Source organism: Glycine max, chromosome 6 (assembly GCF_000004515.6).
Source record: "Glycine max cultivar Williams 82 chromosome 6, Glycine_max_v4.0, whole genome shotgun sequence".
Lineage (NCBI taxonomy): Eukaryota > Viridiplantae > Streptophyta > Magnoliopsida > Fabales > Fabaceae > Glycine > Glycine max.
The window spans coordinates 1601968-1615433 of record NC_038242.2 but is presented as its reverse complement, the minus strand read 5'-3'; the positions used below and the strand labels follow the sequence as shown (position 1 = coordinate 1615433).

The following is a 13466-nucleotide window of genomic DNA, read 5'->3' as shown; positions in this document are numbered from 1 at the left end:
TGGAAGGATAAAATAGAAACAGGGGAATAAAATCCCAAGGATTGCCGGTTTCCATTGTCTGGGAACAATCCTAGGCATGAGAAATAAATTGATACCCGTGTGACGGGAAATATTTATTTAGATTTGTCTATTTTATCATATCGATTCCTCTATTTTTTAATTTAACCGTCGATTAACAATATTAAATTTTAAATATTGACTAGATTAAAAAATTGACCAATATTTTTAAAAAAATAAGAACTTAAAAAAAAATACTTAAAGAAGAATAAGAATCATAAGTGAGTCACAAAAATAATTTTATTGAATTTGAGGATATAACATGATTCATAATAGGTTAAATTAGTCTTTTGATAGCTGAAATATTTGACACTTTCCTTGGGGTGACATTTTTGTTATATAATTTTTTGTTATCGAGCCCTTGATTTTTTAAAATCACTATAAAATATTTTTTTACAAATTTAAGTCACGAAAAACTAACATCAGAAATATAATTTAAAAAAATAATTTAAGAATCTATTTGAAAATTTGGAAATTCTTAAACAACAATTAAGTAATTTAACCTTCACACCAACACCAAAAGATAGGGAGCTACTGTAGTTTTCAAGTTAGTAGGCAATATGAGTGGCAAAAGTCAAATAACAAAATACATGAATTATTATTAATATCTAGACACAGTTTTTGGACTTTGATTTCTACCGATGAGGGGCAAAAATATCCATTAATCCAAGACTCATGGAGTGCATTCATGTAAAATCTAACCCAATTCATATTATAGTTACTTAAAAAGGGATACTAAGATCAGATTAAATATAATTAAATAGATACTCCCTCGTAAGAACCGAATTAGAAGTGGTGTTTAATCCTATTTATTAGAACCAATTTATAATTTTTCTTATTTTAATTATTTTTAGACTAACAAAAAAAAGTTGTAATGACAAACAATTAAGGAAGAAAACACGAGGGTTAGCGACAATGACCATTTTGAAAAAATAAAATAAATACAAGATATATTAATTGTTATCAACTAAATTAAATTCTTTCTTTAATCCTATTTTATTTTCAAATTCAACGGGTCGTTTAATTAACGCTTTACGGATCAAAATCAATCCAATATAGTTTTTTCATAGTTTATTTTTTAAAAATATATTGAGACTCATTTACGACATTATGTTTCTTTCTTTATATACAGATTGTGCTGTCCTTTTTTTTTTTAGGAAAAAGTTGTCACCTGCTCGTAAACAACATAATACACGAAGTCCATGAGATTTCCAATTTCAAAAAATAACAACAAAGAGAAACAAGCTTATACGAAATACTAATGTTTCTGATCTCCATCTTCTCAGTAGAGATGAAGTCTGGGTAAACTTCTCTATAAAATACTTTTAGGAGAAAAAATAATAAATTTTTTATTAGTTAATTTTTATATGTTTTTTTATATTTTTAAAAATGAGCCAAATTAATCACGAATTTTTTTAAAAAAATAATTTAATCTTTAAATTTTTTTTAAAAAATTATTGTTTACGACATGGAGAAAAATATGCCAAAAACTTTCTGGGAAGACAACCCCGTGTTTCACAACTGATTCAATAAACACTATTTGAAATTAAGGAACACAAATTGCTTTCATATCTTCGCAATACGTACGTAAAGCATGGGATTGAAGTTGCAGGTGAGGCATTGCTATCATGGGTCATCATTGATGCAGGATGCATCCAATAACGAAAAGCTACAGTACAAGCATGTTGTCATCACCATTATTCATTTTAATAATTATTTTCCTTGAATATTATATTATTTATTTTAAATTTTCATAAAATATTGTATATCTAAATAAAAAAAAACAATATGATTTCAAAATTATTATGAAACAAATTTATAATTACCTAAAAGTATAGTTTCTCTGCATAATAAAAATATTTAAAAATCATATTAACTTATTTTTTAATATTATTTTATATTTGTCGATTAATTTAACCGTTATTTTTATTAAATAATTCTAATTTAGTAAATTAATTTAACAATTTTAAAAAAATAATTAATTAACTTATTAGATGTTTTTGTCTTGCGTGTATTATGTATAGTTCATGATGTCGATGATTAATTTCTATGTATTTGTAAAACTCATTTGTACTGAACCAATTCATTCAATTATGTATTCACATCTCATGCACGTTCGATCCTATTCTCTCGGATTTTTCTCTAGTTTGATAACAATAAAAAGTGTGAATAAATAGTTCTATGCAGAATTATTTCTTATCTTGTTTATAGTTTTCTTTAAAAAAACTTGTTTATACTTGTTCCTCTCATTAATTATAAACTACGTAGGCCAAGCTACCTGATAACAACTCTCTAATTAAGATTTAGAATTTTTTTTAAGGAATCAAGATTAAGAAAAAGTTATAAACAGATTTATCCATCGTACTAATAGCTTATTGGAGTATGCGAATTTAGATGCTATTAAACGAATGCAATCTCTGTGATTTAATAAACAAAGATTTGACGGTCCCAATTAACGAATTTGAGTATCCATTGTTGGCATGCTTGGCCACATGTGTGCAATTTCGTTAGATGAGAAGTGTGAATTGAGAAGTACGTAGCATAAAAAGTCCTTATTTGATATATTTTCTTTTGGCCACAAAGTGTGTAGCCACCACCAATTCAGGAACGGATTATGTAGAAGCTAATGGGGGCAATTGCTCTCATTAAGTAATTTTGTTTTAGTTCAATATATGGAATAAATATTTTTTTTGTTCTCATAAAAAAATAAATAGATGTTGTTGCATTAAAAATTTATTTTAAAAAGATAAATGAAAAATTAAAAAAATAACTAATACTAATTTTATTTATTTTATTCTTTTAGTTTTTATTATTTTCAATTTTTTTCATACTCTTTTAATAGAGTTTATATTATTTTTCGTGTAAGAAAATATTAGGCTGTCACACCTCCTCCCGATTTTTTACGACTAAAACGCCTCCTCCCTTCTCTCATTTATGCCTATGGTTTGTTAGATGGAAAGGGAGAAATTAGGTGAAACATAGAACAGATAAAAATAGGAAATAGAAAAATATAATAAACAAAAATAAAGAAATAGGTTAAAATAAGTGTTTAATTTGAATAAAAAATAGGAAAGAACAAAAAAAAAGTTTTTAACAAATGATTATAGTTATTTGTAAACGATTGATTGTCACGGTGAGTAAAACAATGGATTTTTTTATTAATTTTTTTTTGGTAATTAAGAAACAGCTTACTGTTTGTTTCCGCTTATTATTGCAACAAAATAAAACGTTGTAGAATCCACGTCTTTATATTTTTATTTCATCTTATTTCACTCATACCAAACATACTTCAAAAATTCATCCCTTCATTGTTTTCTTTATTCTATTTTTATTTTTATTTGTTTCCTATCAAATGACAATATGAGTAACACATTTAGTCGAATCTTTCTCTCACACTAGTTATAATTTGAGTTACATTCTTAATTTTTCCTATCAGAAGATGACTTGTATATTCTAATGTAAATCATAACTTCTTTTATCACATTTTCCTTAATATTAGACAATATTAACATTCTAATATAATTAATCCTGTTACTGTTGGTGGTCTTTTCTAGTCTTACGAAAGGTGTATCTTCTCCTTATCATAATTTCTTGTAATATATATTACATTCTAACAAATCCCATTATCATTATATTAAATACCACTATCTTTAAAATTAAATATTTTTTATATTAATTTGATTTAGTGAAAGAATATATAACAAAGTAATTTTGATTTGTATAATTAAATAATTATATACAAAAATATTTACTCCGTATATTTTCAAGTGTTAAAAAATTAGTTTATTAACAAGTCGTTTATAAAAAAAAATACAATTAAGAAATTAAAATATAAGAATTTAACAACTTTGTAGTAATTTAAATGTATATACAATCATAATTTCTTAATTAAAAGGTCATCAATATGTTTCATTTAAATGATATATCTATTCACATGATGTTTTTTCAAAATTAAAAATAATAATATATAAAAAAATGTATACTGTAAATTCATTACTTATATAAAATACAGATTACTAGTCTGATTTTTATAAATTGTATAATATAAACCGTAAATAAATAAATAAAAACTACTACCTGTGAATTGACAATTTGACATCATTTAGATTTTAATATTTAATTCTTCTACAGTGAAACGTGTATATTAAAAAATAAGGAAAATTAAGATAAAACTGTCTTCCTTTTAGGTTAAAGAATCCAAATCTTAAAACAAGAGAATATTTTCTCTTCAAAATTTAATATTTTTTAACAATTTTTTTTATATGGGTATCATACCTTTTGCTTTGAAATATTCTTGTTCAAGACACAAGATGTTAAATGAGGACATCGTTTTCGATAATAATTCATAATTTCATTAGTTACCTTATAAGTAACTAGCTCCTTTTACTTTAATCAATTTCATTGATATTTATTAAACAATTTTATAACCTAGAAAAAACTATAAAGAGTTTATAAAACATTTTTAGTTTCACAACTTTTTAAGATTTATATTTTTAATTTCTGTTTTTTTAGTCTCATATTTTTTTATATCTTTATTTTTAAAAGACTAAAAGTAAATATGAAAAAAAATACAGAAAATAACAACACAGACAAAATTTATAAAGACACCAAAAAAAAATCAGAAATTGAATAAAAAACTTTTAAAATCAGGAATTAAAAAAACAATAAACCCTATTAACGAAAACGGGAGCACGAAATAAAAAATGAGACACTACAACTAACTATATATTTATTAAAGTTCAGTTCCGTTGGGACGGAGGTTTGTTGTATCAGATTTTAGAAAGCACACATCTGAATTTTAAATGGATTTCAAAACATAAGCTGACTCATACCGCATATCTTAAGGTTCGGTTGAGACTCATTCCCCCTAAATTCTTGACTCAAATCAGGCAATTGTGCTCTACTCTTCCCCCTGTTACAACAAAAGTGTTTCAAATAGTTGTGAAACTTCCTTTGATGATGGATCTGGTTGAAGTATTGGGTGATTGGATTAATGGTCTAATCAATAAGTCAATAATTGATCCAATTTTATTGGTCAATATTAAAAAAATTTAAAATATATATATATATATATATATATATATATATATATATAAAAGTATATAATTAACCTTGTTTGATTAAGAAAAATCCATTCATAAATTCATAATTTCATACTTTAAAATTTAAAATAACAATTCAAGTATTAAAATTGATAACAAGTGAAGTGTATTAATAGTAAAAAATATGTAAATAACAATTACTTAAATTAAAACAAAGTTCAATGGAACAAAAAATCCAATTTTCCAATAAATAAAAAAAGTGGGGATATAATTTATACACTCCCATTGTCTCTTTTAACGTGCACAACTCAATCCTGATTTTTAAAACCGGTCAAGTTGTTGGACTTTTTACAAAATTGATAAAGTTTGACCGGAACATCTCAAATTACATATATAAACAATCCAATAATAAAACTAGCTTAACTATACCAGCATGGGTAGACCAGTCCGACCAACGAACCAAACTGAGTTCAGAACTGTACTTTCAATTTTCAATTAAACAATGCTGCTGTTAAAGTTGCTTCCCTTCATCTGCAATTTGCTTTAGCCCAGGCTTTAAGCATGTTTTTAAGGAACCGTTGCTATGCATTTTCGAACTTTTATTTTTATAAATCTTGTACAAAAAAATATTTAAATCTAAACCCTAAAAGCAAACTCATTTTTTCCGTAAAATTAATAATAAATTCATTAAAAGTTTATTTATTATTCATGGTTATTCGTTAATATTATAAGAAATATAAATAAAAAGAATAAATAATATTAATAATTATTTAAATTTATTTTTTATTCTTACAGGATCATTATTATAAAATGAAAGGATCCTATATGTTAAAGTTATCTGTTGGGTTTTATTGGTGGATGCCCTGAGACATTAAGCTATGTTATTTGGGTCCGTAGCATGAATTGATTGCGGTGGAGATAGAAACGAAAGGGGCCTTCCTTATCAAGATTGCTCCTTTGGTAAGCCCACTTATAAGCTTGTCTCCTCATTTCAATAATTTCAGTCGTAGCAAATATCAGATGAATATCTTTCTTGCCCCTTTGTGTGCGTTTGTAAACAGCACCCACTCCAGAAAATCCATCGTCGCCCACAGCTACCCTCCTACGTCGCTTTCTTCTTACGTGCTTTATCGGTTTATCCCAACTCATCATTGCCATTTGCCAAGTAGCTAGAAGTAGAACACCGTCAAAACGGTTTTTTATTTTTTATGCACAAGCAATAGTTTTTTTTTTTTTTTTACGATATCAATTAATTAGAAATCATCTAAAAGAATATAACTTTTGGAGTAATTTTTATCAACGTAAGTAATATAACTTTTTAAATAATTATCCCATTTTTTATATATTTAATGACTAAGTTAAATTTTTAGTTTTTTATAAACTAAATTGTCATTTGCTTCATTAAATATATTATAAAAAATCCAATGGCACAAAACCCTATAAGGAGAAAAAGAATAGAACGTATTTATTTATTCCTTTAGGTAAATAGTCATCTTTAAAATGATGAAATTTAATAATGTAAATTAGTTGTATACAAATTTTCCTTGATAATGACTTTGTAAATAAATTTATTAGATTCTAACATAAACAGACTAATTGAATATTTTTATCATCATTTTTTAAAATATTATGAGTGAAAAAATAATTTCGATAAAATATGTTTTGTTTTATCTCTTTTAATTTATCAATTTTTTATTATAAATACAAGCCACATTATTTTTACACATGATGATCAATGCCATTTTTTTCTAAAAATAAACTAAATTTTCTCCCATGTGTTGAATTACAAATCTCAACCAAATAGATTCCCAACTTGTCTCATGTAATGTTAAATTGTCACATGCGAAATTAATATAGCTAAAAGTATTTTACACAACTATTTTTTTCCGATGGTTGTAAACTTGTAATGACTAACGAGGATGAAATCTTCATGTATGTATCCCAATCTTTTAACACTATTAAATTATTTATTATAAATGAAAATATTTTTATATTGTGTAATGAGATTAAAATACTATTTATAGTATAGTTTATATTCATCATAACTCTCAACCTTTCTTTTGAAAATATTACATTTTTCTCATTAAAATTTATATTACATATTTCGTAAAATTTATTTTGTACTAACAATTAACTTTTGTGTTAATTTAAAAATATTATAAATTAAAATGACATGTAATAATTAAAAATATTATATATTTTTAGCTTTCAATTAATACTTATTGCATCTATTATTTGATTATTCTAAATAAAATAAAAATAATAACCCGAAGATGTAACCAAAAGAATATTAAATGTTGAAGAGAATATTTTATATATCTCTCCAATAACTATTTTCAAACAAACAAACGTAGATGTAGCTTAAAAATCTTTGAGGGTATGCTCGGTTGTTAATAAGGAAAGAGGAATTAAAGGAAAATTTTCATTATTTACTTACAGTATTTAGTATGAATCCTACTATTTTTTTATTTTAATTTAAATATATATATTTTTTCCCCCAACCAAACCCATATGAGGTACTGTACTAGTAATTTAGATATTCACTCAAAGACAGCTGTGCAGTGGGGATCCGTTTAAAAATTAAAATCTTTTGTGATAAACGAGTAGTGTAGTTGGCGATAATAACTCCGTCCTAGTCTAAAGCTATAACTATGACTTCTCTCCTTCATCTCATATAAATATATATATTCACATTCAATCATAAAAAAAACCTAAGAGCGTTAGAACAGAAAAGAAGTGCAAACAAGGCGCACATAATAATAGTACCCTTCTTCTTCGTTTCTTAGCTCTCCACTCGCCTATTAACCCTCACCGGAATCTCTGATTCGATCTTGGTTTTCCCATATAGCACAAGACATAGAGCCGTGTGAATTTGCGATATGCTGGGTAATTGTCGCCAATACCCAATCTCTTGGGTACTCCTTTACCAACCCCCACCGCCGCATTAATTATTTTTCTCTTGGAATCGGACAAAGGTTCCACTGAGACTGAAACTTTTTAAGGCCAAAAAAATGCTCGATTCGGTTCTTCTGGCGCTTTTCTTGCCGTGCCTTGGCATGAGCGGGGTTTTTATCGTCTACATGTGCCTTCTATGGTACGCCACTACCCGCCGCAACCAACCCCCCATTGACGGTCAACCGGTGAAGCCCGTAACTGATAAGGGTCTATCCGCTTTGGAGTTGGAGAAGCTTCCAAAAATCACCGGCAAAGAACTCGTCTTGGGCACCGAATGCGCCGTCTGCCTCGACGAGATCGAGAGCGAGCAACCGGCTAGAGTGGTCCCCGGTTGCAACCATGGATTTCATGTCCAATGCGCTGACACCTGGCTCTCTAAGCACCCTATTTGCCCCGTTTGTAGGACCAAGCTGGACCCGCAAATCTTCACTTCCCAAAGCCCCTGCTGAACAATGAAGCATTCATTATTCAAGGAATGAATAAGGGAAGCCAAATTTTCAATTAGTAATTTCATAATTATCTTTATTGTTTTCTTTGTCAGTTCTTTATAGTTTCTTGAACTTCCGTTACTAATTATTATTATTATTATTATGTGTCGTGTAGTGGTTCAGTGGTTGTGGTGTGTTATGGCCTGGATGAATTTAGCAGTAGTACCCGAAAATTCAGAAGCCATGTTTAATTTATGTGTTTATTGTTTAATTTTTATATTATGGGGTTTGGAGGAGATGTAACTGTGAAGCTTGTTGGAATTTTTCACTTTGTTGCGTAAAGTATTGCTTGCTGCACGTAAAAAGGGTATAATATAAATGAGACTGATAAGGTGCGAATGGAGGAGAAGACAACGAAAGAGCGGGGAATTGACGCTATCACGTAAATCCCAGACACGTAGGTGAGGGTTGTTGAAGCAAGTGGATGAATGAATGAATGAATGAATGGGTCGTGAACTGAACGGTTTGGTTTGCTTTTTCCATGGGAGTCACAGAGTGCGCAGGGTGATTTTGATTTTGATCTTATCACTCGAAAACACTATACAGCTACATGCCAGCTTGGAAAAGTATGTTTCTTTTTTTAATACACTTCTTTAATTAATTGAAATTACAGTTTTATATTTTAATATTAATACAATTTATCAAAATGAATTTCTGACTAAGAGCATCTAAAATGATGTTCATGTAAGTAAATTAATTTATGTCACCTTACACTTAAACAACTCAATTATTTTTTTTCCAATAGAAAATTCTATTAACAAATTAGTGTAACTTGCCAATATCATTTTTCTTTTAACAACTCATGAGTAATAATTATTTATATAAGTATTTTTTTATTAATTTAAAATCACATGCTACACACTAACATAATATTTTTTTGACAAACAAGTCATTAAACAACTTTTGATTGGGATGCTCCAAAGCACTTGAAAAATTACATTTAAATTTTATCTATTTTTATCGTCTCCATTGCCAATCGCTCTGTTTTGTTGAGTTTAGACGCGGTTAAAAACTAGAGTGTGCGTAAGAAAAAAGAACATTCCAAATTAAAGCAAGAGTATAGTTATTGCGGGGTCATGGAGAGTATTTGGCAAGACTTTTCTGGTTAGTAAGTCCCTTTAACCAAAATATATATGTTTACGAAAGTTTCTTATTTTAATTACGTGCAGCGTTTTAAAGAAACGTGTAACTCTGATATATGTTTTATTCAGGATATTTATATTTATATTGCAATTTCTTATTTTATTTTAAAAAATCTCTCTCTCATTTTTTTCATATTTGTCACTCTCTATTCAGTTACGTCATCTTTTGACGTTGCTAAATTAACACGGGTTTATTATTTTAATGCTAAATTAAATTTAAAAAAATTGACTACAGTATTATCCAAAATTTGAAGCTGATAAATGATTTCAAATATATTAAAATGAAAATTTATGCTAATTACTAAAAAAATATATGATTAGTTTTTATCAAATTCAAGATATATTTTTATATTTATTAAATAAAATTAACTGATAATTTATCTTCTTTATTGATTATTTGCATGGTATGTCCCAAGAAGAATTAACGAGTTAATAGGCTGCGAAAGAAATGGGCGAATGGGTCCCTCCCTGACTTTGAGGTTGGGAATGAAAGAAAACCAATAGCTGTCATATCGTAAGGAGCCCCACGGAGTAGTTAAGAAGGTGTTGCAACTGCACTGCACTTGCACCTGAGGTTTCAGAATCCCACAACAATACGCCAACGACTAATATTCCATTTCACACCTTCACCAACATCCTAGTCATTAACGCTTTTTTTTTTTTTTTATAACAATCATAAACGTTTTTTAGACTTCCAGCTTTTCAGTCAAAAATCTCTTTGATTTCTATGGAATTTAGAGAATTTTTATTTCAGTCTTTAATTTTTTTATGAGAAAAAGTTTTGTCATCTATATTAATTTTTTCCAACTTAAAAAAGTTTTGTTCGCTTCTCTTGTTAATATACGATACTAAGTATTAGGAAGCATTTGAAATATCTCACATGACATTTTAAGGTTGGTTTCTAATTTCCAATTCTAAAAAACGTTGCTTTCTTATATTTTATTTTGTCATTTTCTTCCCTATATTTGGGACAAGTATAAAATATGAATAGAAAACAATTATCCTTTGGGGCACATATCCTTATTTGTTTTTTTAAAATTAGTCACAAAATAATTCATGAGAGCATGATCTCATGCAGTCGTGTATGGTTTGACAAGATTCCTAAGAGGAGCGAATATGAAACGTCAACAGCAAGTAATAAATAATTTTTTTTCCAGTAATGCAGTAAAAAGAAAACTTTTTTTCAATACTGGTTAAAAAATAATAAGTTTTTTAAACATTAGTACGAACAAGTAGTTCGCGTCGTGTGAGTGAATTTGAGTTTTATCTTTTTGAGGAAAGTGTCAAATTCAAAAATAAAAATATAATTAAAAGAACAGATCTCATTAAGAATAATCTGATTTCAACAAAGATGATTTATTTATTGTTTGCAAAATTTAATATCACATTTTTAACAATTATTCTTTTATTTGTCTCTTAATTTTTAATTAACTTGTATATGCATTTATTGTAAAATCGAAAGAAAAAAGGGTAAAATAGAAAATCCAACAATTACGTTTTATAATTAAGAAAAATTATTATATTTCTTTATTTTTATCAAACAATCTTGAAAGACAAATAAAAAGATTAGAGGAAGTATATTTTTTTTAAAAAAGTTTATGTACTATACCAGGCCCTCAGAAGATCGGATTGGAGGTAACCAACCTTCACGTGTTACGAACAATTATCATCAGGTCCAAACTTGACCCTTCTATTAATATAGGAGGAAACACCAAAATGAGATAAATAACATTTTATCATTCATTATTATGCTCTTGACTCACATACTAACTTAAACGTTAAATTTTTTCTTTTTCAGGTACTCACCCACCATCAAGGAAGGAGTTCATACACAGAAAAGGAAGAAATATAAATCAGGTCCAGTGACACATGTCCTACTAAGAATAGTTTATAATCTTAGAGTATTTCTAAGGTAAGAAATTCATATAAGTTTCTTAATCATCTTTTTATGGTCCTCACATTACTTGTTATAAAATGATTCCCGCAATGTCATATCATTTATAAAAAATTCAGATAAAATTTGATTTCAATGCAAGAAATCATAAAAAATCACAAAATATCTAAACTTAATGAATGAACTCACTTTGTCACATCATTATACTCCAATAAAAAAAATTCACAAAAAATCATTTTTTAACTTAATAAATAGTAGAAGCACCTTCCATTAGAGATGCTCTTATATCAATAAAAATTCAACAAATATTTTCTAGTAACATTTTTTGCAGAGTCAGAACGAATGTTTTTTGATGTATCTCAATTGAGGGCGGCCGAGGTCGTCTTTTCATAAATTCCATGAACCCTTAAAAAGCGTCCTCTATTATTTTATTTATTTATCCCCATCAATGATTGACGGTACATGTAAAAATATACTCTCACATAACGAAAGTGAGGTAATTAGTTTTCATTTTTACTACGGGTTCTAATTCAATTTATTAAATAAAGATTGCTCGAGTATTACAAACTTTCTAATATCATATTTACTTTTTAGATTATTTTTTTCATTTTCAGCGCTATCAAAAGATTAGTGGTTCCTTACTTTACGTGGATTAACATTTTTTTTATGAGAGAGAATGTGGATTAACACGATGACGTCCAGATATGCATAAAAGCAATCAGAAAAGGACAAAATAAGAGATTCACTCGTTGAAAATGTCCCTCCTTATGATTAAAGATAAATAAATGTTCCCCAAAAAATGGTAAAATAGAACTGACCTAATGCGTTAATTCACGTAATTCATTAATTTATCATTTTAATAAATTTAATTACTCTCTCTAGTTTCAAATACTACTATATAAGAGAAGAAAAAAAAATTAACTTATCCTTATTAAAAAGATTAGTTATAATCATTTAATAGTATAAATTTCATTTAAATATAGATCTTTTTCCTAAACTACTTTTTCCTGTAACTTGCTATCAATAAAAAAATTACTGGAAACAAAAATTCAATTAAACTAATGATATTTTAAGAATTATTTTATTAAATAAATTAAAATTAATTTAATTTTACTTATATTTATGACCAAGAAAAATAAGTTTTTATTTATTTGTATTTAACACCGAAGTATATGCTAATCAATCAATCTGCGCCACTTTGTGTAATCAAATTTGATCCGTACACCGATTTTTTTTCTTCCATTGATTCAAGTCTACATCCTTAAAAATTCAATAAATTAACACATTTGTTTACATTCTTAAAATTTATGTATATTTTTTATTTTTTATCAATTATCTTATTACAATATATTTTCTCATTTACTAAGCAGTATAAAAAAATTATTTGATGAATAAGAGTATTTTTCGATCAAGAGTCAATACTAATCTTTTGGGATACTGAGATCCCTTTAAGGAAATATTTTATTTTAATAAATATTTTTTTATACACACAAGTTAATGATCGAACTCATAATTATATATTTAAAAAATAAGATTATCTCTCTCTCTCTATATATATATATATATATGTTTTTTCTTGAATATTTGTTTCATTGCTTCTAAGGTTTAATTTACTTGCAATTTCAAATATTTAAAATCTACAAATTCTTAATATTTGAGTATAACACTTGTCTCTGTTTCATTTTAAAATGTCAACATTTAGAATTAAGAATAATACAGTTTCTAACATCTCCCGCAAAGGCAAAGTACCGAGATTCAACTCCAATTTACCAACATTTCAACTAGAGAAATTATCGTCTTTGCCTATAGAAAAAAAAAAGTAGAGAATTTATTGTAAAAAAATAGAGAATTTTAAATACGCCCACCCGTTTAAAATATTAAGTTCCAG

General features: G+C 27.0%; 1 protein-coding gene across 1 annotated transcript; it reads left to right on the top strand.

Annotated features, from left to right (window-relative positions):
- Positions 1 to 7760: 7760 nt before the first annotated feature.
- LOC100811160 (E3 ubiquitin-protein ligase ATL23) lies at positions 7761 to 8857 on the top strand. The gene has a single exon (XM_006581089.4). It carries the CDS (start codon positions 8111 to 8113, stop codon positions 8501 to 8503), a length of 393 nt encoding a protein of 130 aa, XP_006581152.1. The 5' UTR covers positions 7761 to 8110; the 3' UTR covers positions 8504 to 8857.
- The last annotated feature ends 4609 nt before the right edge of the window (positions 8858 to 13466 follow it).

Excerpts from the sequence above, each read along its gene's own strand:
- LOC100811160 (XM_006581089.4), top strand. The coding sequence starts at position 8,111 with ATGCTCGATTCGGTTCTTCTGGCGCTTTTCTTGCCGTGCCTTGGCATG.